We start from the raw sequence: 27,866 nt of genomic DNA on the forward strand, positions 1-27,866 counted from the left end.
TTTAGTCAATTAGCTGTGATGATTTTGTTCCCAGATGTCTTGGGCAGAGCTAGCTCTCTGTTTAACTCCGGCTATGCATACAAGTATTCTTCTAAGTTTCTTCAAATTTGTGTTAATCCTTCCTGACACAGAGCTCTGGCCCTAAAGGAGACCCACGTCCCACCAGGTCTAAATGTATGCATCCTCCTCCTACCTGAATCTTCTCCCCTGTAGACTCCAAAATGACCGACAGTAGGTCAGCAGACTGGTTTTCCTCAAGCTCCTGCCCTCCCCTTGAGCAAGACAGCACATCTGATATGTAGGCAGGGTAAGATGAAGGAGGTTTTAAGCTAATAGTCTCGGAGCAGGGCATTCTCAGTCACGAATTGTCTATATGCAGACTCCACATGGAGACAGTACTACAGGCACTCAAAACCAGCTGTGATTTATCTGTTGGTGCCTGCAGAGTGCACATGGACCTGCTTGTCTTTGTGCTTTGTACAGGGGCATTAGGAGCCGTCTGTGCTTCCTGCCCTTCTGTCCTCCCAAGTAGCCCTTTACATGGGAGAGAGACATTTTAGTCTGCTCCAAGGCTATGAACACAGGTGCTTTGTCCAAACCAGCTCCTTTCCTTCTGAATATGCTTAATAGAAATGCTTGGGCACTTTTAAAATAATTTTTTTCACACTATCCTTCAGCTAAACCACATTCCTCTCATGACTGGCAACCTCATCGGTTCAGCATTTTTCTTGTCCCCCTCGCAGTGTGCAGCCTCTGGATCCCCTGTGGAAATACTGGTATTTGCCCAGGAAGACCTGCTCCCCATTCTCTGCCCCCTTAACCTCCTGCACATTTGAGCTGCAGTGATCAAATGTACTACCTGCCTCATCATCTCTCCAGACCGTCCTGACTATGTGGCAGACTACAGTAGCTTGAGTTTGGGGATGGATTAAAGCATCTCCAAGTGCTTCTGTACTGGGATGGCCCTGAATCTCTTCAGCTTGGAAGGTAGACTGAGGGTCCGTCTGTATAAAGCATACTTTAAGGTCACATCCTCATAGCTTAAGCACTGCTCAACAGATTTAGTGCAAAACCAACTGAGTGAGCTTAAACTGCTTCATTAGATAGAAGCAGACCCTTAAGCTGCATAGAACAACATAAATGCTTAGTCTCGAAGTGAAATGTTTTACTTGTTGCACAAACTGGGAGAGGTGCAACCATTAGGCAATAGCCTTTGAATCATGGCTAGTATTCCTCCTTTGGTATTTCATCCAGACCACCAGTGAAATGGATACAAAAGTATTCTGCAAAATGGGTGGTTTTAAATGTCTTTACATGACTGAATCAGTTAAGCTTAACAGAACAAACATTTGTGGCAAATATTAGATTTTGTGTTTTTATTGGAAATCTATTGGACAAGACAGAAGCAGTAAAAGCTCTCTATGCATTTATGAGGAGAGTACTAATCTATCTAAAATGGTACATAAAGCTCATCTAAGAACTGAAAAGAGGAAAAGGAAGGATATACTAATATTTGAAGTTATGAACAGTTATGAAAGGAATTATTTAGTGTAAGACCTGACAATAAAAATAGAGGTAAAAAGATGAAATTCATAAATAGCCTCAGTACCAGGAAAACAACTTACTTCATAATGAAATGTACTAATTTTTGAAATAGTTTTGGGTAGGAAAAATAGATTATGGACACTCTTTCATTTGAGTTTTTTAAAGCTGGATTGGACAAAATACAGCAAATACACTCTATAGATCAGGACGTATTTTCTATCTTTAACTTCTCCTGTTGTATATTATCCCTTTCTTAAAGAAATAAACAAACAATCCTAACTGCAGCTTTCATGTCTAGGAGGCAGAGGAGTTGTTTTCTGAGCTGGGTTCTCACCATTCAGTGTCTGCTAGTGGCAGAACCCACATATCACACTACTCTCTATTTCTATTTGTGCTGGAGAAAACCTACATATGGAGATAATCGCACACTATCACTCTCCTAGGAGAATCGGCATCTGACTGAGCTATGTGTAGCACTATTACAGCCCTCCCTTAAGGCACTTAATTGCATATCATGCAGAAAATGGGTATTTTCTACCATTTTTTCAATTTAAATCGAAAATCATGTGCTTCAGTGAATATATAGTCATTCAATATATAGTGAATATATATTCATTCAATAATGAATACAAACCAGTCTGTTTTATTCAGATGTATGAGAAGACAAAATTGTTTCAATATAACAATTAAGCTCTTGAACAAACTCCTTTTTCCCCATTTTCTACCCAATAGTTTTTATTTATCATGATTTTGTTGTAGTGCCAAGTCATAATATTTTTCATTTGAAATACTAACTCTGTATTTCCAGATTGAAGAGTTTCATGACCCTTTAGAAAGGCTCTTTCATATAGATACAAATATTTTACAGGATCTATTTACATCTCAATTTGTGGATATTAATATAAGCACGATGCAATTAAGGCATGAAATGGACTCAAGGATTACATTAGGATGTGTTGGTTCTGTAATGTTCAATCCTTAACAGATCATCTCCTAGATTTTCTGCCCTTCACTTGATCTATCTGCCACCGCTCTCAGTGGGAGTAGGATCTGTGCCTAGTTTTGAAAGTTTTACTTTAATAATTAGTTAAAAAGCTAAAAATGATCCGATTCACCCAAAAGTATACAAGTCTTCTCAGAAGAGCAGGGATGCAGCCTTTGCTTCAATGACTTAGGGGCTGACAGTTCAGGCTCAGAGTTGTGCATGCGTTGTATTGCTAAAACCAGCGGTTCAAAACCAATGAGGCTTCAGAACAATGATAAATTGTTTGTTTTGCTGCCAAGCTGTTGCCAGCTTACATTTTGACACAATTTTTTGTCTGCATTTTTGTATTGTTGTATTGTATTGCTGACCAATCAAAAAAATAGAGACTACTCCTCACTCTGACACAAATCTCAATCTCTATAACTGTCTATAGCTCTTTTTTTTAAAATAAAGCAGGCAAACGAATGAACAGTTGCAAAGACACATTAATACTTTTCTGCACAGCAGTTTCCCAAGTTCCTCAGTCTGTTCATCCATAGAGTTGAACATAATGTTCAGTGATTTATTTCCCACATCAGTATAATGGTGGAGGAGGAGGAGGCACACAGCTTCTGTGACAGAGCGGGGACAAGAGGACCCTGGCGTGGGAAAGGGGTGGTAGGAAGTTAGACTCATGCTGCAGCAAAGGGGTGAAATTGTGGTGGAGAGGAAGCTGTCAAGGAGGAAAGCATGAGGGTGTTGAGGAGGAGAGGTGAGGAGACAGGAGACACCTCACTTGTGGTGTGAGGGATGGTGGGGAAGGAGAGGAGCACAACTGTTTTAGCAGGGCTGCATTTAGGAGCTGAATCTGGGACACAGTAAGGGCTTTAACTCATATATCTGTCTGGTGGGCTTAGCTGTGGCCTCTGGCTGCCGTCCTCTGCCAAGGCTTCACAGAGTCCTAGGATAACTCGGGTTGGAAGGGACCTCAGGAGGTCCTTAACCCAACCTCCTGCTCACAGCAGGGTCAGCTTGGAGGCCAGTGGGCAGAGAGGAGATTGTGGGAGCAATGTGTTAGCCATCTAGCATATGGTCTTAAACTGCTTTTTCTGGAGGAGTTAATGTCTTAAGCAGCTAAACGCACCTGAGACTGTGGGCCGGCACCCAGAGGAGTTAAGGAAGAGGGGCAGAACAGCTGTGAGAGCTGTGCATTTCTCACCGGGCTCCTGGGGTGCATGTTAGTGCCTGCCTTTTGTATGGCGGCTGGGGAAAACTGCAAAGCCAGAAGGCAGCAAAATGGGCAAAGGAGCTCCTAGGGCTCACAGGCTCCCCTCATACCCCTCCTCCTCTGGCCCAACATTTTCAGTGAGCCACTCTCTGCTTCAATACAATCTGCCCTTGGTTTCTTTGATCTAACCTGGCTCATACCCACCTTGCAAATTGAAGAACATAGAAGATTATTTAAACGTCAAAATTAGGGAGCTTAAAACCCAGAAAATTATGAAAATAAAAATAAAATTTAAATATTGTGTTAGGCAGTCTGTAATAATAAGGTGGCTGTGCTGCCATAACTTGCTTAAAATTCATCCCTGAAGGTAATAGTCGGTTTGCCAGGCTGCTCATCAGCCACGTATGTCCTCTACCATCTCATCAGTTCTATGTAACTCTTCTCTGCCTCTTTGCTTACATTTACCCCATTTTCTTTTCTTCTTCACTTGAATGCATATGAAGTGTTGGTGGCTTATCCACAGGGACAGTTGTATTTTGTGTCCAGAGTCTCCCCTGGGTCGTGGTCTCTTCACCTTCATGTCGCACCTCCCCTCCTACTTCAGTTTTTCCTCCAATCTCAGATGGCCTAATATATATGCTTAAAACCTCTCCTATTTTTAGATTCCTCTACATATTACACAGCATAAAGAACATTAATTATACATACATTCCGTTAAGCTCACAATCTCTTGTGCATTACCAGCTATCTCTGAAGAAAGAGCTTGCCGCATTTGAATGCATTACTAAAGTGGATGCTGAGTGACAAGTTTCATTGTCTGGATGCATTCTCGTGCCTCCCCATGCCCACTGCCAGCCTCAGAGATTGTGATCCCCCTAAGCTGCCAACTCCAGAGAAGTAGGCAGTGGAATTTTGGGCATAACTCGCCTTATCCCAAATTGGATGCCAACAATGGAATTGAACCCTAAATTGCATTTACTAGATCTCCACTGAATGCAGAGAGCCCAGACAAGGCGGTACTAAAAAAAATAAATCACTGAGGCAACAGTTCATTAAGCAACAGGTCTTTGCTGTCATGGTGATTGCCTAGGTGGGTGGGCTGAGGTGGGGTTTGGGAGAGCTGTGACAGCAGGGAGACAGAGCAGTAATTAATTCCTGCACTATCTTGGGTTGTTGCTGTTTCTTTCCTGTTTTTTGTCCTCACTCTTTTCTAAACCTAGGTAGCTCTGCTATTACCAGTGTTGCCTGGATACCAGTGTCTTTTCTCCAGCAAAGTTGTGACAGAAACACTGAATAAAGAAAACCATGTCAGGTGGCTTACTTTCAGTGAGGCATTTTCAGTTGAAGATTCTTTTATTGCACTTATTCATTTGCACAGTTCTCCACCACTCTTCATACAGTTTAAATTCAGGACTTACGCTACATCTGATTTTCTACTGACTGGATAACAGAGACGTGATGCTGAATTCCCGTTCTTTGTTTACCTCTTGGTATGAACCTCTCTAGATTCATCTAGAGTACATCTGCTAGTTAACCACAAATTAATTTTTCCACCAGAACAATACAGATAATGAGGCAAAGATGGTTGCAAAAAGGTTGAACCATTATTTCAAGAATAAACCAAGAATTTCATGCCGTAGGCAGGAACAGAGTTTTGTTACAGGACCCCATGATTTAGGTTCAATGTGTCCCTTCACTGTCTCTCCTGGGCAGAGTCTTTCTTTGAGGTTTCTAAAGAAATCGAACATTACCAGTGCACCTCTCCCAAAGGCCTTTCCCCATCTCTACACAGGAGCTATTCAGCCTCTTTTGCATTTCCTTAGAGGCAGATGCTCTAGTGTTGTGTGCTGGAGTAGAGCCATCTCTCCCAGGTGGCCAACAGTCTCATGCATCTTAAGTCCAAACCCCTCCTTCCCTCTCTAGCACATGTCCACACTGAGCTGCTTACCAGAAATCCTCGCCTGATCACTACTGCTGCTCACTCACCCACTCCTGCCCTTCCAGGAGAGGCAGGGCTAGGAGCTGGCGCAGAGGAGATGCGAAAGCTGGACAAGGGAAAGAGTTGCCCAGGGACCAGGTGGTCATTTCCAGGGTGCACCCCCATTTTTCTCTTTCCTCATTACAAGTCAGTCTAGAAGACCGTGGGCAGTGCTCCCGTGTGGTACGTATGTTGGTTCTTCCACCTGCTTGTTTGCAGACATTACGACCACTCTCTTAGTTCATACTAAATACTGTACTTCCGCGGTGGCTTTCTTCCTCTTGACTGTACTGTCACTACTTTTCTTATAAGCCTCTAATACATTGAAGTCTAAGGAAGCAGAATTTTTTCCTTCTCTGAGCCAATTTGCCTTGAGCAAGTCCATATAGTGAGTTGGTAGCAAAATGGGGAGTGGAACAGTAAGGCTGATCAGTGCCCAGCTTTCCTGACACTTCCACATATGACTGAATCAGAGCAGTTTAAGCAGAGCCTGCGTGGGAGATGGGAAGGGTATCGCATGCCTCAAGCACGTAAGAGCCTGCTGGATATGTTTAAAATCTTAAAAAACCTGAGTGTTGGTTGGTTGCTGGAATGGACTCCTGGCAGGTTATATTATGGTATGGTGCAAAAACAACAGCCATGAGATATATATATTCTTGGCCCAGCACAGCTTTTTGCTATAGCACTTGATATTCTATCAAATATAAAAAACTGTCTTTATATTTCTGTTCTAGGTAGTGCATTTATTTCTGTCTTATTCCTAAAGAAGACCATGAGGGCTGCTGATATATTGGGTAAGTAAGCATTTGCTGATATGGACATGTGTGTCGCCATATGCTTAGCAAGCTGTAACTCACACGCAGCCCCTCACCTTCACACTCCCACTTTCCTGAGCAAGTGTTTCGAAGCAGGCTTTCAAAATTGGAAAGAAGTGACAAAAGGAGAGAAAATCTTCAGTGCATGTGGAAAAGGCTGCATTCCCAAATCCTCTGCTCTTATAACCATAACTCATTCCTTATGTGTCCTTATTGCTCAAATTTATTTTAATTGTCTATTTTTGCCTCTGAGGGTGTATTTAGTATTATCTTTATGAGTACAACACAATTTTAATAAAAACAATGAAGCTATTGAGTTATTCAACTATAAGATTTTTTTCTTACTGCATAGACATTGCACAAAAATTCCAGCTCAATTAAAAGTGACTACTTCCCTTTTGGTATTAATTTTATCACTTCAAAGAGCAAATAATCATGCTGTCAATGTTTTGTTGGGAAACACGGTCTTCACTGTAAAAGCACGCCATCATTTTGTCTGTGTCCAAGATTTTTTTTGCATATCAAAACTGCCCTGCTGGAACACAGTAATAGTGAGAGACAAGTGTATTTCAGGGTTTGAGCTTTACACAAGCCATCTTGGCTGGGATAGCGCACCTGATGTTGCTGAAGGGCACATGGTATTTCTGTGGGGTTCCTAGTGTCTAAGCTTGATTGTCCATACTATAGCGACAGCATCCCGGCTGTTCTCATGAATGTTTTGGAGAGATCTGTTCACTATTGTTCCAGGAATACTATATAATATTTATTTAGGTTTGGGATCCAAGTTTGCCAGCTCAGCTGCTACATTCAGAATCCCCCCTCCCTCGACTGATCATGTTTCCCTTATGGCCTTATACATTGTGTGTTGCTTTAACTAGTGTTCAGCACTGATTTATTTTATTTCTGTGAGTTCGACTTTGCAAGAAGGATTTAACAATGTTGCTACATTCCATAGGAATGAGCTGTATGATGGGAAATATGGTGATGTTTTTGCAAGCACATAAATATAGAACAGTTCTGCTTTTCCAAAGGAACTGTGTGCGATAGCTGTGCCAGCAAAGTCCTCCGGATGTGCTTTGTTTTGTATTCCTGAGTCTTGTATTCCACACCAATTTATAGGTTTGCCAAGAATTTTAAAGATTACTTGGAAAAAAAAATTGATTAGCTAATATCTTCCTTAATCCAATACGGTTTATGAGCTCAGGATCAGCTTACTTCTATCTTGATACCTCAATGAACATCTGTGTTTGTCAGCTGGCCGTCCACAGGGCAGAACTTCCAGATTTTTATTAAAAGCACAATAATGCAAGTTTGACCTTGAAAAGGGGCCCTGGCAACCTAATGGCTGAACAGTCTTTTGCAAATCAACCTTTTATAAAGCAGGTCATAGGTCTGCAAATACAGCAGGGACTGGCGAAAATATTGGCTTCATGACAGCTTCACATAAGCATTGGACTGGAACATATCTGTTGCACTTAATGTTTCCAGGGCAGGTCCATAGCTGGTGCAGACTTTGGGAGAGTTGTGTTTATTTACACTGGTTAATGATCTAGCTGTCTGCCTCAGTAAGCAACTTCTCCTTTCAGTTTAGGATAAGTTTATGTGACCTGCTTTCTGCCTGTGAGAAATACAAAGGATCAATTCTCCTTTGTCATGCACTTGGTATTAGAACTGAGAATATTTGAAAATGCATTGCTGAGTTGGAACCCTAATTCATGAGGCTTTACCGACAGCATTTTTCATATTTCCAAAATCCTTTCAGTCTTTAATAAAAATTACACTAGATAAGACCACAAAGGCAACCCAAGTACCTAAGCCCAGATCTGATTAAACGGACTTAAATTTTCTTCTAGAAACTATTTCCAAGTCAGCTGGAGAGCAAGGATCACCATGATTAACAAATATTGTATTACCAAAATAATGTGTCCTTTTCTTTAAAGGCGGAACACTGGCAGTAACAGGGACATACTTGCTGGTGACGTTCGCTCCAAATGTACCCCAAGAACTCACAGCAAGACGAGTACAGAATTACTTAGTGAGCTGGCCTTTTTTGGTATATTCGGTGAGTATCTGGTTCATGCTACTCCCTAAATCAGAAAAACTGGGGTTCTTGGCCTTTTTGCAGCATTATGAATTAGTGGCAGAAAAAAAGCTCCTGTAGATAAATTGTGTGATTTTCATAGGAGAGAGAGTAAGTGTCTGGGTCATCACCCCAGTTCCCAAGTTGAAAATACGCTGAACCAAAAGATGTCTTTCCAACTACGTGCCAGGGGAAAGTCACAGTTGTGCAGGATTAACAAGAATGGAAAGATTTTGGGTTTTAGTGGGCTTGAGGGAAAACCTAAATATTGGCACTGCTTATATTTCCTATACAGATGTTCATGCCACACTGCCTGCATGTACATCTAAGTTACAGTGCTTTTCTGGAATGTGATGGACTTGTGCTTTTAAAAATCAGGCTATGTATGCTCTTGATCTTGCTTTTTTATTTCGTATCACTCTGTTTTATCCCCATGTTGCTAAGCCTGGCTCAAAGCAGCTTTGTATGGAGTTGAGATGTGGAGAGGCAGTCTGCTTCACTGCCACTCAGGATAATCTGAACCTGAGTTTGAATTCAAATACAAAAATACCATTTTGATTAAAGTATCTGTATACAAACTTCAAATACCATACGTCTTCTTTGATGTATTTAATTAGCATCAGGAACAAGACCAGAGTGAGTAGGAGGAATTTCTCTCTCTCTTTTCCTCTGGAATGCTGAAAATTCATTCCTCCAGCTGAAAGTAAAAGATGCAATATAGGAGCTTCAGAAGCACTTACTTTTGTTCCAGTAAAGTGACTCACTTGGGTTAGATTATTAGTGCCCAGGCTTTTCTCAGTAGGAAGCTCAGTTAGAAAGGCACTGAGTAGACAGTTTAAGGACCTTAATCTTTTAGCCAACCTGCAGACTTCAAATACATCTAACTATCCATGAGACTACTGATTAAGCAGAAAGTACATGCTACCATAAAAAATGTTGATCCTGTTGCTAATTTTTTTGTGCATTTAAAAGCTCCTGAAAGATGGTGATACAGCTCAGTGGAAAAAAATTAATGATCGTGCTACATATATCACAACATGCACTTTCAATTAGGCAGTAGAGAGGCTTTTGAAGGCAATGCCCAAGAGTTTTGGGGTACTCAGTAGGGGTAGCTTCAGCCTCAGCAAGAGCTTCAGGAAATTCATGTAACCAGCAGAGGGACTTCTTTAAGAGAGGGTTCAGAACAAGGGCCTTGGTGCTCACTGGAGGACCCTTTCTCTTTCCTACTGAATATCCCCCTCTACCATGCAGTTCCACCTATGGATACTAAAACAGCCTGGCATTTTAGGCACTGATTTTAAATTGATGACTCACCTATTTCTGTAGAGACGGTGGAGGGAGAAAACTCCCCATGCACGCCCAGTGACACCAGTAATTTCTGTGTCATATGCTGTTCACGTTTTCTTAAAAAACGGGTTGCTGGAAAAGGGCTTTTCCCCATGTGAGGACTTTTTTGTCTTTGTTTCAGGAAAAGTTAATAAGAACACAGCCTAGGAAGACTGTGCTGTATTCTTCCTAGGAGACATTATGAGGAGGTGGTAGGTGAGCCCTGGACTTTCCTTCCCCTCTTGTCTCTTTTCCCTGCCTCAGTCAGCATCCAATTCTACATGTACAGCATGGGTTGCAGGGAAGGATGGAGCAAATACACAGCAAATCTTGTTGACTCAACAACATATGAAGCTTTATTTGTTCCTCCTGCTCCCTGGATTATCTGTTTTGAGCTTCCTCTATCCAAAAAAAAAAGGGAGGAGTGAAAGGCTCCACAAGAGACTTTGAGATACCAGCCTGATTATCCTGGTATGCTGCTGGAAATTTGAGCAAACCCTGCAGTAAACATTCTCTTTGGGCAGGGAACTAGCTCTTCATAATTGTTTGTAAAATGCCTAGCACAGGTTGGCTGCTGAGATACCAAAAAATGCAGCAGAAGTTGTAGAGCTTCCAGTATAAACACATAGTGAGGAGACAGTACAGCAGTATAATACAGCCCAACAGTCTTTCTAAAAGTAGCCCCGAAGTGTGGTCTGCTGAGAAGTACAAAGCCCCAATGGTACAAAATGTTCTGTGTGGGTGATAAACCATCCCCATGTGGCCCTCCACTGGCATCAGAGGAGTTCTGCAGAAATAGCTTCTAGTTCCCACATGAGACAACTTTGAGTCACCTTCTGAGACTTTGCAGTAGCATAATCACGTCTGAGCAAGAATGACTATCCTAGCTTGGTTTTTTTCTCTTTTGCTTATGTGCACTTTGAGTCACTACAGAAGACATCAATTATAGATGAAGCTCTTAGGTTTCCCTAAACAAAAGCGTAGTGAGTATTGGGTTGTTAATATTTAATCTCTGTAAAATCAAGTTCAAAGCATTTCTGCTTTTCCTTCAAAGTGCCTAGAAGACCCTCCTGGTTCATTGATCACTATGTTGCTGTATATCCCAGAAAAAGAGTTGAGGCAGCCAATGTGTTGTTTTGTTCTGATGCCTTCTGGTAATGCTTAGAAACATGGAAAACATCATGATTATAAAAAAATGTTGATGAGATGTAGGCTTGAGGAGATTTCAGTAGAGATTAGTTACAATAGCAAAAATGATTGTAAGCAGGTCAAACTCCTTCAATTCCTCTAAACAGACTATGTGAAGCTGATGCAATCTACGCACTTGTCAGTCCTGGACTTTGTACTTAACATTACCACAGCTATCAACTATGAGAGCAAGCACTATTTTGGGTAATTCTCAGGAGACAGTTGTAGGCAACAGCTGGGTCACTCCAGGAGGGTCCCTGTCTACGTGAGGTCCTGCTAGGAGCCATGCACTCTGCTTGCAGTATGACTCAATGCAATGGCCTCTCTCTTATCTTGTGATTAAAGGTGACCTGTTGGTGGGTTACCGAGTGGCAGAGAACCATGGAAGAACAGTTTGGCTGTTGGGCAGCACGAGGTGAGAACTAATTGTTTGAATTTCATGCTTAGTGTGCGAGACTTGACAGAGCTGAGTAGTCTTAAATAACAGCCCTGGAAAGCAAACATCAACTTTCTCCCCAGGTTCAGCCACAGGACTGCCATCTCTGGCACTACACCACCTCTGCTTTTGGGGCTTCCCCAGGAGGCAGAAGTAGCCAAGCACACAGACCTGTGCACCCCTTCCAGAGCTGCCATCAGGGACTCTTTTATGTCCTTTTGATGGTTTTGCTTGGCTGTTTCCTTTCAGAAGTGAGTCTTCTTGGTGGGTTTGTTTGCTTTTAACAGGAGGAGATCACAGTGGAGCTTTATGGTAGCTTTAGCAAGAGAAGAGCTGATGATAGGATGAGGGCTGATGGAGGGCCGATGGACAGAGCCAGCAACAGTGACTTCGCTCAGTCGAGGCTAGTGGTGCTCGGCACTACCTGCCACTCTGGGGGTCGGAGTGTGGGGGGAGTAGAGCACTGATCTGGTGTGATGGAATGGTTTGAGCCAGCGACTGTCCCTGGTCTTGTTTTTGGATGACTGTTCTTGCATAGTTTGAAATCTAGGTGGCAGGGCAGATGACAGTGCTTCCCTCTATTGGCATTGTGATTAAAGTTGTCTAGGGGATATAAAATGAATCAATACCTGAGGTGTAGCTGGCTGCCTACAGCAGGGCTGTCTCATGGGTTTCTGCACACTCTGTGGCAAAGAGTCCAAGGGTCTAGGACAGGCGATGGGTGCTCAAGCTTGCACTGGGAGGTAAGCATATCTCACAGTGCTGTGTCACCTGGTGCCATGGCCCCGTCCCAGTCACAGCATCCTGTGTGCCAGTTCTGAACTGGCATGGCATGGGAAAGGATACGTGGAACATCTCTGGAACTTCTTTCTTAGCCTGGGTACCTTTCCATATGGGGAATATTTATTTAGCACAGCTTTCTTCCATTCTGTTAGCAATTGTTCCTGTCAAAATAGCAACTGAAGCTATTTGGAGGCTCTTGTAGCTGCAGGCTGATAATGCGATATCCCCCTCCGGCCCTAAGATGCGTTTGCCAGTGGCATGAAGAGTCAAGCTGCTACCCTTACTTCTCCTCTCGAGTTCCCTCAAAACCCTGTCGTAGTTTTCCACAGGGAGGCCAAGATGAACTCACACGTGTGCAGATCTTAACATGACTTCTGCCTTGGGTCCTGAGTTAGACATACCCAGTGTTACGCTGTTGAATAAAGCTGGGGAGGCTGACAGCTACTTCCTGCGTGGCTGAGGCAAACACCTCTTTTCTACCATCTGGTGGCCCAGCTTTCACCTCTGGGTGCAAACCTGGTGGGGAGGGAAGTTGCACTGGAGGGAGATGAGACTAGTGCTCCATAAGAGAGTGCAAAGATTATTAAACAAGGATTAGTCCAGGAATGCATTTTTTTAACCAACAGCAAAATGGTTTCTTATATTCAACACATATTACAAAGAAAAACCCAGTTTTCTTTTTTTTTTTTTAATCTTATGATAAATAATTGACATTTTTAAAAAAAAGGTGGTATAAAATCCAGATTTGTGTTTATAATTTTCTGAGATGCAATTGTCTCTCAGTTGTCTTTGGGAGCAAGGGATCAGTGTGAAGGTAAATAAAAAATGAATTAAAGCAAAATTATGTTCTGTTCATATTTTTGACCACTACTAACCTGGGGGAGGTGTGAGTGTGGTAGAGAATTTTAGTAGCTGAATGTAGCTGATGACTGCTTTCCTGCTGCAGTCACTCTCCAAAATAAGAAATCAGCTCGGTCACATTATATAACCACCACTAGTAACTGCTTAGTCGCTTCTTGGGAAATTTCATCAGCGCAACACTGACGTCTTTTTGAGTCTAATGCTGCCTTATGGCAACTGTTGGTTTAAGAGCGGAGTGGCATTATAAAACATAAAGTACCATGTTGGTGATGAAACCAATGAGATAGATATGAGGTTTTTCTATGACTTGTTGGTAAAAAATGACGATAACCAGATTCATTAATGATGACAATCTCATTTTCTGTCTTATTCTCCCATGTGATTACTTTCCAACATGCACAAATGAACTTCTCTGTCTCCATGCAGTCTCTAAGGCTACCAGGCTTCTGAGCACCTCTCAGTGCAGGGGTCCATCATCCCTGTTTTCACGAGTCCTCTGGGCTTCACAAAAGCTTTTTGGCTCTTGCATTTGCTGGTTTTTTTAGGCATAGAGGGGTATTTGGGCAACATGGGTAAGAAGGAGAATACCCATGCTTTCGAGATGGCAAAAGGCAAGAGTTACTAAGGGAATCTGCAAAGAGACACTTTAACAACAAATCAGTAAATGTAACTGCCATTTATTTGTCGGCTATTACTGAAGGAGCAAGTTTGGACCATGCAGAGGGTAAGTAAAGCAGCTTCAGCAGCTGCAGATGTCCTGCAGTGTGGTCTGCTAATGTGTCATTGAGCTTTTCAAGGTAAGCTCCTGACAGGTACCTGTGATTTGAGAACCACCACATGAAATAAATGTTTTCCTCCTTATGATATATGGCAGAAAATTTGAACAAAAGGACAGTGTTTGGGGGGATTTTTTAAGAAAGGACTGGAGAGAGGGGCAAAGAGGGTAGTAAAAATAAGTTTCCATGTCACAAAGAGTGACACTAGGAGTACCATAACTGGGAGAGACTGCTGTTCCTCCAGGTAAGTGCTTTACTCCATAGGAATTATAAACAGAGTTTCTGTAAGAATTATCACCAATAAACATGGGTATCTTTGCTGTCACATTAAAAAAAGTCTTCTTAGCACTAGCAGTGACAAAATATAGCTAGAAGTGCAAAAACTGAAGAAATAAGAAATGCTCAAAGTTTAACTTTTGCTATAATAGGAAAAATAAATGACAACAATCATTTAATAGCTCAGTCAAGCGGTAATAAGGTTAGTTTTTAGCAGAAGATGCTTAATAAAGTAATTATCTTTTGAACTGTTAGAGCAGAGAAAATGAATGTGACATCTCAAAGACTTTGAATGAAACGTTTATTACATAGTTTCACAGCTCTAACTTTCTTTTATTTTCAGATCTTAGAAATTATAATATTCTGCATTCTCCTCTATTTTTACAAAAGAAAGGATGTGAAGCACATCGTGGTTTTGTTAATGATGGTAGCACTACTGGGTAAGAAGTTCACTTCAATGTTCCTGTCTGTTACTTGATAATTCCTTGTCGCTCAGTCTCCCCAGCTAGTTTAGATTAGGGACATTTCAAAGCAGTGTGCTGAAGGAGAATCATTGAAACATTTCACATGATTTTTACAGTGGTCTCTTTTTGAAGAGAAAAGCAGATTATGAAACATAGTTTCTATGCTTAGTGCTGGGACTATTTCTTTTTACAGATTTCCTGAAATTAATATGCTGTGTGCAATGGTATTCTGAAGGTATTTTAAAATAACGCTTTAGCTTTAGATCCTTGGAAAGGGGACCGTTTGAAATTCTGTTTTGGAGAGCAGGCTAGCTGTGAAAATGAGTTTTTTAAAACAAAGCAGCTTAAGACATTGTAAACACTCTGTAAGCAAATGCAGCGATATGCTGTGACCGTACGGGAACTTTTCTTTGAAATACCTATGTCTGTTTGCATATGCAACATTTTGTACTTTAACATCTTTCCAGAAGCATTACAAGATTAACATTGCCACAATCAATATCCAGAGAAACAAGGGAGATCATTTTATCAGGCAGCTTTCAATAAAGTTAAACTTGAATCAGTTTTGAAAAATGTCAGGAGGCTATCTCTAAAGGTCTGCCGCTTGCAGGCATATATTAAGAATTTGTCACCACCCCATGTCTTCTCGCTTCACCATGAAATCCTGATGGGACAGCACATTTCTTTGGTTGAAGCAAAAGGTGCTTGAACTGTGCCGTTGAAGGCAATGATTACTTTTTCACTGAGCTCAGCAGGTGCATGTATCAATCTGCAAAGACTTATAAAGCACATTTCTAATGGAGCTGGTCATGAGTGTTTTGAAAAAACAGAATTTCACTAAAGTTTACCAGTTACACAATTTGGATTTAACTGAACGTGAAAAACCCTCACAGATTATTAACTGCCTTCCTTCAGATCCCTGCCTGGTTTCTTACCCAGCTGAAAAGCTCAGACTTTTTGGGGACAGCCTTCCCATTTAAGTTTCCCAGCACTAGGAACATTAGGATCTGTAGCTCTTCAGAAGCCTTGAAGGATTTCCATGCTCCCTGCATGAGGCAGAGATGGAAGAGCCTCAAAAGCCTTAGGTCTAACTGTTCGACTTCTCTTGGTTTGGAGGAGTAAAGTGTGAGTCCAGACATCTCTCAGCTCCTAGCATGGTGCCTGGGAGCTTTGGCAGAGCTCGCTTGAGCTGCTCTGCAGCTTCCAACCCTGCCATGAGGAGTGTGAAGTGCTGTGTGCTCCTGAGCGATGAGCCCACCCAGACACCTTGTCATGTAAATGAAAGCCTAAAAATCCCCAGCTGGGCATCTATGCTTGAATGCTGCAGTTCTGGGCAGACCCATCATGATGGCTGCCCCAAGCAAGGTCAATACACGGCTCCAGGAGACCTGGGCCATTGGGCTGCGTAGCCCTGCGTGCTTACTTCGCCGTGGAGCCTGCCAGCCCCGATGCCACCAGTGCCAAAGGGACACATGGAGCCGCTGAACAGCAGCAGGGCTGCAAACCTGTGCCCCAGCAGGCACTAACTGCAGTTTGGTGGTCGGGCTGCAGTCAACCAAAAGTAACAATTTTAGCTGGTGGCTGCTGAGGTTTTGGTGAGCATATGCAGCTTCAGGAAAAATGTGTCATTATTTCTGCACTGTTAAAAAAGACACAAACAAACAAACCCTGGTTCATGGGAACTTTTGAAATACTGACATTTCCCTCAAGCAGCAAACACAGAACTGTGACTGGCTCTGGTTCCTGCAGCCGTCCTGGTGCCTGGCAGTCCCCACAAAGCTACACTTGGAGCCTTCTGCTTGCTCCCCAACCTTTCTGCTGAGCGAAGTGATGAGGAGCTGAGAGAGGGCCTGGCGGCTTTGCTCGCAGCCGGCTGACACGTGCGCTGACCTCAGAGGGTGCAGGAGGGGTGGACAAGGCTTGGGGTCTCAGTAGCAGCTTGTGGAAGGGGATTTCTACCTTTTCTCATGGCTGCACAGATATATTCCTGGTGGAGGGTTCATAGAGATGTAAATGAAATGTAGAAAGATTTCTTTAAAGAGATGGCAGCCTCTATGTTTCACTGGATATCAGAGCTACTTTCATTATGAAGAAAATACAGAGGTGATCATAAAATCTGCAAACGTTTTGCTTAGTACAACTCTGAAAGTTCGTTTGATGAGAATTATCTTACCTCATGTATATACTGGCAGTTAGCATAAGTTTGGGGGGAAATAGTTCAGATTAAAGTGGGATTTCTGAGTTTCCTGCCCTAACAGCTGGAAAGTGACATCATTTGTCACACTAGCCTTGGGGGGTGGTGGGGTGGTGGTGTTTTATCAGAGATAGGAAAACCATTTCCTAGATTTTGAAACTTATTCCAGGGCTACTTTAATTAAAAGATCATTCATCTCTTAAAAAAAAACCCCAAACCAAAAAACCAACCAAAAAACCAACAAAGCAAACAAAAAAACCCCCCTATGCTTTCTTTTCTGGTTTGTTAAAATTTTAAGGGATGGAAACTGCCCTTTCATCAGAAACAATTTTCCAGCAATCTTTACACTTAGTTGTATGATTCAAACTACTAATTTTTACCTGTAAGTGTTCTTTCTTTTAAAATAGCAACTGCCCCATGTTAGGGTGCAAATCTCAATTTTTATGTAGGCTGCTTGTTGAGGCTTGAGTGTATTTTTTGACTTTTTATCATACTATTAGCACCACTGCAGGCCAGGATTTGACCTCCTCTGCTCACTTTTACTGCTGTGTTTGTTAAACCACTCCACCTATTTCAATTACAGAGCAATAAGTGAAGTACTTGGTGGAAAGGTTGTCATGAAAACAGTAAATTTCATGACGGTGAACAGGATCATCACAAGATGTATGCAACTCTTAAACTCCCCCTGAACTTTTGGCTTTGCTATAAGAAAAATGCTTGCAATCAAAACCACAGATCTGAATCCATTCCTCTTCCCCCACCTTTCCTCCCAGCCCTTGGCCTGAACCTTTTGCACAGTGCAGCTCTCCTTGGCAATCTGAATTTTGCAGTTACGGGAGGATGAATCAGACCACCGAAATCCAACACTCCTCAGCTCTGGAAGAGGCTGGAACCGGATCCCAGCTGGGGGACGGTGCTCCTGACGATTAATTACTCTTCTTCAAAGGTCATCTCTGCACCCTGACTCTTCTTATAATTTTTAGTTCCTTTTGAATTTGTTACATTTTATTTGCAATAATCACAGCCTACTTGGATTAGCTTCAACAAACCAAGAGTGCACTCCAAAAGGAAGTCTAAAGTAACTCTTAGCTGAACTGTCATCCCCTTTTCTAAAAGATGTGTATTGCAAGACCTCTCCGAACTGGAGACATGTATTAAAACCATTGCCTGCTGTCTGAGACTTGTTTGTGGTGATGCAATGACAATGACTACATGGATTGAAAACACACTCCTGAAGTATTCTATTTTGTGGGATAAATCCAGTAAATGGTCTTAAGAGCCCGGCCCCTGAAACGAAATGCAGACCCCTGTGTTGGTTGTCTGCTCTCCGTACATAACCTATGGGGAGAGTTAGGTGCTTCGTGATGCGAACCCAAAGTCAGCTTTGCCCAGTGTTCACCAGCTCCTGTCTCAGCAAAGAAATCCCGAGGGTGAGGAGTTATTTTAGGCTGCTGGTGTCACATGAAGGCTGCTATTAGGAGGTGTCCCAGCTGCTTTGAACAGATAACGAGACCTCTCAGACCTCTCCTGAATAATGCAACGTGGGCTCCAAATTAGCAGCTGGAGCTAAGTAAAGTATGCCTGGAAGATGTTGAGGCTGTTGTACGACCTCCAACTGGTAGTCTAGCGTTTAGGACATGTGCCCAGCAGTGGGAAATGGTTCCAGTTCTTTCCTCTACCTAAGCCCATTTTCTCTTACACATACACATACACACACGAGACCTACCTTAAAAGATTTTATCAGATTCTAACCTCACCTGCTCTGGTGAAAATGGGGAAACTTTGGGTAGATGCAGGGTTGCAGACCTCAGTGCTATAAGAACTTAAAAGCAGAACACAAAGCCCACATGGAGTTAAGGCCACTCTGAGTTTCGGCAGTAGCTTAGCGAGCGTTTCTAAAATCGCATACTTGATTTTAGGTGCCTAAATTCTACCTCAGTGTCTTTTTAGGTGATCAGACCTGTGGCTCTGACCTGGCACCTCATCCTCCCTCACCGATGCTCTGAGGTCCCTGCTGTGCATCCTGCCCTGCTAATCTCTCCCTTTCCCTTTCAGCGTCGCTGACTGTCATTGCTGTAAAGGCTGTGGCCAGCATGATAACACTCTCTGCAAAGGGGAAAATGCAGCTAACTTACCCTGTTTTCTATATCATGATTGTTTTAATGGTTACTTCTTGCGCTTTCCAAGTCAAGTAAGTGAATTTCTATTTATTTCCTAACCTTGGTACCCATTTATCTGTCAGTTTTGTTCAGTGCTGATCCTGACTCCAGATCCAAGTTGCACTTAAAGGCAACAAATTCCTGGCAGAGCCTTGACAGATGCATTAATTGCCTACACCTGATTATATTGATTATTTAGGCTTTATTTCTCAGTTTATAATTGATTAATTACACAGATGCTACCTCATTTCATTATCACCTTGTACAAAGTCTTCCCAAATTTAGATCTAGTTTTGGCACACGTTTTGAACTCACGAAATGAAATGTATGTTTATGTAATTTTTTTTTTTTGTTACTTTTAGCAACCTTCATTGCTGAATAATCAAATGGCCATGTTTACCCTCATAATGCATCTCTTTTCCCTAGCTAATGTCACTTGTCAGATCAAAGAAGAGAGTTTACCCTGACTTTCTCCCTGCCTCTGTTAAATCTCCATGTTGCGCTTTGCTACCCTGTATGTCTGGGCCTTCTTAGGAAATAGTTAACTTTTAGTGTGCAGGGGACATCAGAGTTTTCCCTGCCAGCCTCTGGCCTGTTAAGTGATTGTTACGCTGCCTTTGCAGATTCCTGGGGGTGGCAGCATGGTAAAATACAGCTTTGCAGTTGAACAGAGAGTCCATTCCCTTTATGCCAGTCCCTCTGCTTCAGGTGCTGATAGCATCATTCAGTAATCTCATCTAGACTGCTCCAGCGCGAGTCTGAGTGTTTACTTGCATGATTATTTTCCGGTAGAAGAGCCAACCCAGCTTTCTCGTGGCAGAACATGCCATTCCCATGTGGAATCAGAAAGTCCATGCGTTATTATGCAGTGACTCTCCATGGCTGACTCAGGAACTCCCCTGTAACAGACTATAGAGTGATTTACATCCAGCTTGTCTTCACTAGGAGAACAGCTCAGGGCATTCAAAATAGGAAATAAAAGCTTGGTAAATAGGAAGCTCTTAAATTAACCTCTCTTTCTTGGCAGTTTTTTTCTTTCTTTCATTTGCTGGGTCAAAATTAAAACAGAAGTGAAATGTGCCCATTTCATTCCCTGGGCTCAGTGTCTCTTTCTCTCTTCTCTGTTGGACACATTTTCTCATGGAGACAGTGCTGTCAGTCTAAATTTTTCATTTTATTCGTTTCCTCTCTTATTTTATTTGACTGTCGTGTGTTAGTTCAGAACAGCCTGTGCTGCAACATCCTCCTGGATTCAATGCTGGGCCTTAGTATCGCTGTTTTAGGTCCTGTGACCAAGTTTGTTGCAAATGGGAGAAAATAATGAGGTGTTTTCAATGACTTCAAAATCCTGACTATCCTGTGGATATGTAGGATTTCTTTATTTTTAAAGCACCATGGAGACTGTTCAACAGTTGCTAAAATAACCATGCAATTACTTTAATGGCTAAAACAGATCCAAGCTTGGATTTTTACTGTGCACATATACCGTACCAGTGAAACATTTAAGTATGGTTCTTTTTATAGGTTTTGAAAAGACTCTGCAGCCTCCTGATTTTTCTCTTTCAGTCTGAAATGCACCTTTCACATAACAGAATATCTGCCGGTGCATCCAAGAGTTCACACGCATGATTCATCACCCTATGGGTAAATGTTGATAGCTCTGGTTTCCATACAAGTGGGTTAATTGCTTTGCCTTTTTCATCCACTGATGAAGACTGCGCGGGCTGCTCCATGGCCCAAAGTCTCAGTCCTGCAGGTTTATGTGCAGTGTACACTCCTGAGGTCCTGCGCGTCCTTGCTCATGATTCTGGTAAGGGTTTGTGTTGCCTTTCTGAGGAGCACAGCAGAGTGTTTCCAACCCAAGGAGAACAGCCTTGGAGCCACCTTCCTGGACTTTCCCAGCAGGACAGAGTGTGTCCGGGGTATGATTGCATGGATAAACATACAAATATGTGTTTTAGCCAAGTTGGATTGTGCAGTAGCAGCAATGTGGACTTCAGCAAAGTGAAACATTTCCTACAAGGACTCGCGTGTGCATGTCTGTGCTGGAAAAATACCCTTACACAACCTGTTTAAATTAGAGCAACTTGTCCCTGGCTGCTCGCAGGCAGCACTGCTTCCAAGAACCGATGCAGACCATAAGCAGTAATACCCTAGCATTCCTCCCTTATCTGTGGCAGACAAAATTTTTCCAACACTGCTTCAAAGGACTCTCCAATGACAGTCTATGGCCAGAAAAATCCACGCCAACTTTCTTGCTTTCGTGTATTTGTACTCTGCAGAGTCAAAACCAGAAGGTAAATTCAATACACGTATCCATTTGTGCAGGGCTACTTGCTATTGTGGTAAGAAATGATCACACTTATTGTTAAACTAACATAAAGTAGCTTAACCTGACTTGAAGTGCAATGAGCCTTTTATAAGTGTGAGGTGCAATAACTCTTGTCTTCCAGGTTCTTGAATCAAGCAGTGCATCTGTACGAAGCAACAGCAGTTGTGCCCATTATTTTTGTGTTCTTCACCACCAGTGCCATCATTTCAGGTTTGTTTCTGGCCTTCTGTCTCTACAGAGCTATTTTCTAAACATCAGGTTTTCAAGAATTACTGCCTGGGAACAGGAACAGAGACCAGTCACGTTTGTCTTCACAAAAAGAAGTTTTTCCTAAGTGACAGGTGTTTAAGTTCTGAAAAATGAATAAGTTCACAACTTTTGAAGCAGAATAAAAATAATCAAATTCCAGCATTTCCAGAACTGATATGTACAGTTTACTGTGCCTTGCTGGCTTACTAGAAGTACCTGCATTTATCCTAGCCTCATCTTGACATCCAGTAAATGCGTTTACCATGTGCACACCAGCCTCTCCATATCCGAACTGGTAGAGTAATTTTAACAGCCTGGCAAACTATTCAAATGACAACCAGCTGTGTTTCATAGTAGTTAGTGTATATTCAGTTTCAGAAGGTGGAATTCTAGGTTAAGTGAAGGAAATAAAATGACTCCAAAGACCTTTTAAGCGTTTAACATTTTATTCTGGGTGAGAACTTTGAACTCAGCGTTGTTAAAGAGGGACTGCAAATCTTGGAAATGGTGTGCAGCGTAAGAACATGAACAGGGAGGACGACTAAGATGCTGTATCAGCAATGAGCCAAAATGATCATGTTGTTAGAACATTTATGACTCATTTTAACACACACTGGGGGCTTTCCTGTCATTGCTGTGCAGGAGTTTCTCATGCAGAGCTGCCATTAATGAGAAGGGGAGTTAGCTTCACGCACAGATTGCCTCAGCACCTGTGTTAGAGGAGACCTACGCTTTGTGACTGAGAGGATACTTGCGCCAAAAGGGGTTTGCGTTCTTGTGACCATATGGGGAATTTGGCCCTGTGCCTCCTTAAAAGATCAAGTACCTATTCAGGAATGGCTTAATAGCTTTGAGCCTGGATACACATCCATTTGCACCAGGTTGGTTAAACCAGCGTAGGGCTTAGAAGAACAAGCTCTGCTGAATCTTGCCGGGGTGCTCATAGAAGATACCTCATCTCATGATTCCCCCATCCCGAGTTACAGCCTTTGAAGATACAGTCATACATCAGCTGCACTGGTTCACACGCTAGCGTTTCTAAGCAAAACTATGATCATCAGTGGTTTAAAGCTAATATACTTGGCTGTGAATTGGGGCAGCTGAGATCCAGATACACATCTGGTTCTGTCACCTCCACTGCAGAGGTGCTAATTCCTGGAAGAAGGGTGACCAGAAGGAGCTAGTGATCCCTTCAGCCAGAGAGATTTGGCAAACTTGGCTGCTGGAGCCCTTAACTTGGTGTAAATATCAGGGACACAGCTAGTTATCGAAAACCTGTTCCCAATTGGAGTTAAAATGTCCACATGGTCTGCTGGAGTGGCTTAACTAAATCCATGAAGAACCTGCTAGCTACATTGGTATGACTCTGCTTGTGAATAAGACCTTGAGTTTGACCTGCATAAAAACTGTAGCTGACAATGCAAAAAATACCTGCATCTGTGCAGTGACTAACACAGCACATGCTCCAACCTGATAGACTAAATCTTCCCCAGTCCTATGCTTGAGAAAGCCTAGATAATAGAATATGGGTGTATAGTGAACCCATCACAATCTGTATTAATACTTTATTTGGGATTTTTTTTGCTCCGTTTGAGCATGACACTGCTCCTGACCCTCCCAGCTGTAATTCATATCACTTGGAAACCAGTCAAGATCTGCAATTCTTGTTTCTGTCACATTCCAGGGGTCATATTTTATCGGGAATTCCAAAGTGCAGCTTTGCTGAGCGTGTTCATGTTTCTGTTTGGGTAAGTGTATATCAGCCTAAAATCTGCACTAACATTTGTATTGAAACAGCACTGCCTTGCGGAATCCCTTCTTTTCTCAGTAAGAAGAAACCCATCTTGTTATTAAAGTATTATGGAATAGCCATTATAGTAGGATAAAAAACCATTAAAGGAAAGATTGATGTCTGTGCTTTGGGAGTTTGGAGGCCTGGTTTTGAGTCCAAATATGTAAAAATGTGACACACTTATGAACTACTAATCTCACGATGGAATGAAAAATCAGCAGCATGTGTTCCTCCAGCAGGAAGGAGAAATCACTGCTCTCCACCAAAGATCATGTTATAGGGGGTGCTTTTACAACCGCGAGAAATCTCCTCCCATGTTACCTTCCACTTCACGTGTCCGGCTGGTCTTTGCTGCCACTGGGCGTGGGCAATTATATGAGTTGCTTGCCTACCAGGCGGTACGATAATATCCTCTCCCTCATCTTCCTGTGCCAAGGAAGACACAGCATGCCTGCAGAAAAGTTCAGAGCACGTTAAGAAGCTGTTAACAATAAACGTTTGAAGAAGGGCTTGGTTGTTGTGAGAGTAGAAACCTTCCACTGGCTACCAGCACCGTAACAACTCTGGGGACAGGTGACAGTTACCTGATAATGGGTGTGAGACAGTTAAAAGCATCTCCCAGAACTGCTGGAGGTGTCTTGCCACAGTGTTGTCAAATAAATGGGGCTGGTGGCTACAGACTTCTTCGTCCTCTGCAGTTGGACTGGAGTAGGTGCACGCAACCACTATCTTGTTTGACTGTAGGAAAAGTGACAGAAAAGGGAGATGAGCAAATTCAACCCATGTATTTGGCAGGCAGGAATTAGCAGTTGTGTGTCCAACACAGAGTGGATAAAAGATTTATCCAAGCGCAGCAGTTCCTCATTGCTCCTGGCTTACAGCTTGCCCCTGAGACACACAGTCAAACGAGAAAAACAACAGAGATGTTGATTGTCTGCAGCTAGACTGAGTTGTTAATGAAATTGCAAATGCTAGAATGCTAGCTGAGATGCTCTGTGAAGATTTGCTCAGGGATTCAAATGTTGTGGACTCACACTCACAGGCATTTGATTAGGTATATATTGCTGAAAACGTAATTTTGCCTGCGGAGCCTTTGGAATTGATAATAAAGCTTCAGGAGGCAAAAACTAGACTGAAAGGGAGCCCAGGATGAATTTATAGAGCTGCCAGGAAGAAAAGTTCCTTTATAAACTGAGCAGCTTGGGTTTGGAAGTCCTTGAAAAACAAACATGGAAATAAACTCTCATCTCAGAGGCAGTGAACTGTTTCTAATGATACTACGCCACTGTTATTTTGCAGGTGTCTCCTCTCTTTCCTTGGTGTATTTGTAATTGCAAGAAATAAAAGAGAGGAGCACTTACAAATTCATTTTATTGACTATGGACATATTCCGGGTAAGTAGGGCTTTTTTTGTGTCTCTCTATTTAAAAATGAGATATCGGATAATGGGTTGACCTAGGAGAGTTGAGTCACAAATGTGCTCTAGTCATATTTAATAAATATACTGTTCCCTTAATTTCTATTCCTGTTCCCAACAGATTTTTCAAAGAATTTTTCAGAGTTTTTCCAAGCTATTGTTACAACCAGTCAAATGAAAACAATGATTACTGGAGCAAAGAATGTTTAAATGATGGATTGGTGGGGATTTGTTTTATTAAAATTCTTCAGAGTTGTTGTTTTTCCCTTCTCTCACACCATTTCCTTAGGACAAAAATTGACAGGCAAAATACAACCAGATTCTCACAGTTCATGCTATGGCACTTTGAATAATGAAGACGACTCGGTGAAAAATCAAAGCTGAAAGAAGAAAGCACCTTACATGCCAATTTACGGAGGAACGCCACTGAAACAAGGATCAGCAGCACCTTTTTGTTGGACATGTTCAAGTGTATGTTGAACTCCTGTATGTTGATGAGTCACAGTATTATTTAATCCTACTTAATTTATCCCATGGCTGCCCCAAATGTGTTCTGAAGATAAAGGAAGCCTTAAGAAAAACTAAACAACCATTAATGAAATGGAACATTTTCCTAGTATCAATGCCTCTCGGGGATATTTTTAGAGTCTTAATTGCCTTGAAATGCAAATAGGCACAGAACAGGATTATAAAAATTCCCCTCTGAAACCCCTCAGATCTGTGTAGATGCTTAAAGACAAAGATGGGAAATGAGGAGAATTTTTGTAAGTGACTTCAAAGTATTCTGCTATATGTATAACACCTTTAAAAATCTGATACTTCCTGTTCAGGAGTCAAAACTGTAGGCGTATATACAGTATACACAAGTATGTACACACATGTTATAGTATGTGTAGAGGGAAAATCCTGATTATCTTTTGCCATCAGATTAATTCTCTTTATCTTCCAAGGAAATAAACACTAGTGTGAGGATGGGGAAGGAAGAGAGTATTTGCCATAAATACAGGCATGTGCACACACGCACACATTTGAGGTGCCCAGCCATGGCAGAGCTAGGGAACCACACCGGACATTTTACATCCTTCCAGGAGAGTCCTGTGCACTGGGCTGGGCTATACTATCTGTTAGTATAGTCTAGCCTGAGGTTTAGCCTCTGGTTTTAGTGAAGACAGTGCAAAGTTCTCCAGAGGGAAAGGGGTAGGCAGGCTCCCTGCCTTGATGTGTCTTGGAAAAATACTCCTAAAAAAGAAAAGTAGGGCAACTCCTACTTCCTTCCTAAACCTCTGGTAATCCTGGATGAGGAAAGGCTGTAAAAAACGGGATCACAAAGAGTCGCAGTACCAGTACCATTATTCCTCCATTAAATGTTAGTGTGTCCACAGTGCTTTGAAGAGCTGGCAGTGATGGGAACCGTGGCGATACAGGCTCTGTGTTCAGGTCTGGGAGGTCTCACTGCCCCTCAGTACCAGCCTCCTGGCAAGAAAGCTTCTTCTAGGCGTTCATCGTGGGTCCGCTTAACCCCTGCCTGGTGGCACCGAGTTACCTCAGCCAGCACAGTGGGGCTCAGACACCTCCTCTGCAGAAACAAGTGGAAGTGCTCTTGAAAGGTGTTCACGTCTTGGACAAAATTCTTTTAGATTTGAATTAATCCGCAGTAATGGATTAGGGGCCATTGTGTGTATTTTGTTGCGGTGGGATATGAGGAAATGAGGTCTCTTTTTTTTTTTCCCAAATAATTGTTTATTTCATTTTAAAATAGGTACAGTTGATGATCCATGAGAGTTTCATTTCAAACCCTACAAAGCATACACAGAGCTGCAGTTCTTCCTATGCAGCAATGTCCCAGGAGCCAGGGCGCAGGGTGGTGGCTATGAAGTTGTTTTCCAACATGGGTCTTTTCCAGCTGGCACAGGACAAGACTCTGTGTCTGCACCTTACTTGTACCAGCAGCCTGGTCGTGGCCTTCCTTTCCCCTCTTACAGCATGAGTTCAAGTTTCTGAAGCTTAAAATAATAAAAAAGCACATTCTTTTTGTATGCTTTCTCCAGGGAATAAGGGCATGCCTCTCCTTGTTTTGCAAGTCAAATTTAAGCCACTTTCTAAGTCTCAAGTGAGAGTGTGTGCTAAAGATGGAAATAGGAGGCCTCCAGTTTTTCAGTCTGTGACCTGGGAAACAAATGGGTGAAAGGATTTGGTTTTGTTTCTTTTTTAAATGATTAGCCTTGGGCACCTTTCCAAAATCTGTTTCCATGATTTGGGAGGGCTGGAGGAGATAATTAGGGTTTCCAGATAAAGGATTTTCTCTTTAAATCAGGAAATAAAATGTAAAAATCTGTGGCAAAATTTACTATTTGTTTTAAACTACTGTATTTCTTCTTTTCTTCCTATAGGCTTATAAGAGAACTACAAGGGTTAAAATGTTTTCTGTAAACTTGAATGTAACTGAAGTTAACTGATGGAGCAAAACACTGGCAGGAATTATGTGCAATTAAAATTTGTGATTTGACATGATTTTTGAGATGTGAGCATGTTCCAACTAATTAATGTATTACAAGATCGGAAAAACTCAGTGATGAGAATTCATTACTGCTCTGCCAAGAAAGGGACATGATTTGTTTCAAGAATCAGTTTCTTTTCAATGTCATTTTCACATTCTGCTCGTGATATTTAGGTTGCAAACACCACAGACAAATGCCTGCTAGAAGAAAAGCCTTTTCACTGGAATACAAAAAATTCTCTGGAGCCTTTCTCTTTAATAATGAGTTATTTTCTTGCGATGTTTTTCCTGACATCAAAAATGTGGGCCAGATATAAGCTGCAAAACTTGCACCTGCAGACTGAATTTTCTTGAACAGATCCTCCACGGGATCTGAGGAAATCAAACCACAGAAGGCGTGGTGGGCAGGCGGCGGCTCACGTGGTCCCTCAGGCTCCAGCTTGGATTTTTGACAGACCAGAACCAGCAGGACTTGTTTAGCGCTTGTTCCACTGCTGGTCACGCTG

General features: G+C 42.2%; 1 protein-coding gene across 1 annotated transcript in view; it reads left to right on the plus strand.

Moving 5' to 3' along the window:
- NIPAL2 (NIPA like domain containing 2) overlaps positions 1–27,364 on the plus strand; it is a 50,776-nt gene extending 23,412 nt beyond the window's left edge. The window contains exons 4-11 of the mRNA XM_054816289.1: positions 6,450–6,509; positions 8,471–8,592; positions 14,600–14,696; positions 18,970–19,105; positions 21,527–21,615; positions 23,339–23,402; positions 24,746–24,840; positions 25,153–27,364. Coding sequence (XP_054672264.1) covers positions 6,450–6,509; positions 8,471–8,592; positions 14,600–14,696; positions 18,970–19,105; positions 21,527–21,615; positions 23,339–23,402; positions 24,746–24,840; positions 25,153–25,247 — 758 coding nt within the window. The 3' untranslated portion in view covers positions 25,248–27,364. The remainder of the gene's footprint in view (positions 1–6,449; positions 6,510–8,470; positions 8,593–14,599; positions 14,697–18,969; positions 19,106–21,526; positions 21,616–23,338; positions 23,403–24,745; positions 24,841–25,152) is intronic.
- The last annotated feature ends 502 nt before the right edge of the window (positions 27,365–27,866 follow it).

Source organism: Grus americana, chromosome 2 (genome assembly GCF_028858705.1).
Source record: "Grus americana isolate bGruAme1 chromosome 2, bGruAme1.mat, whole genome shotgun sequence".
In the NCBI taxonomy this organism is placed as follows: Eukaryota; Metazoa; Chordata; class Aves; order Gruiformes; family Gruidae; genus Grus; species Grus americana.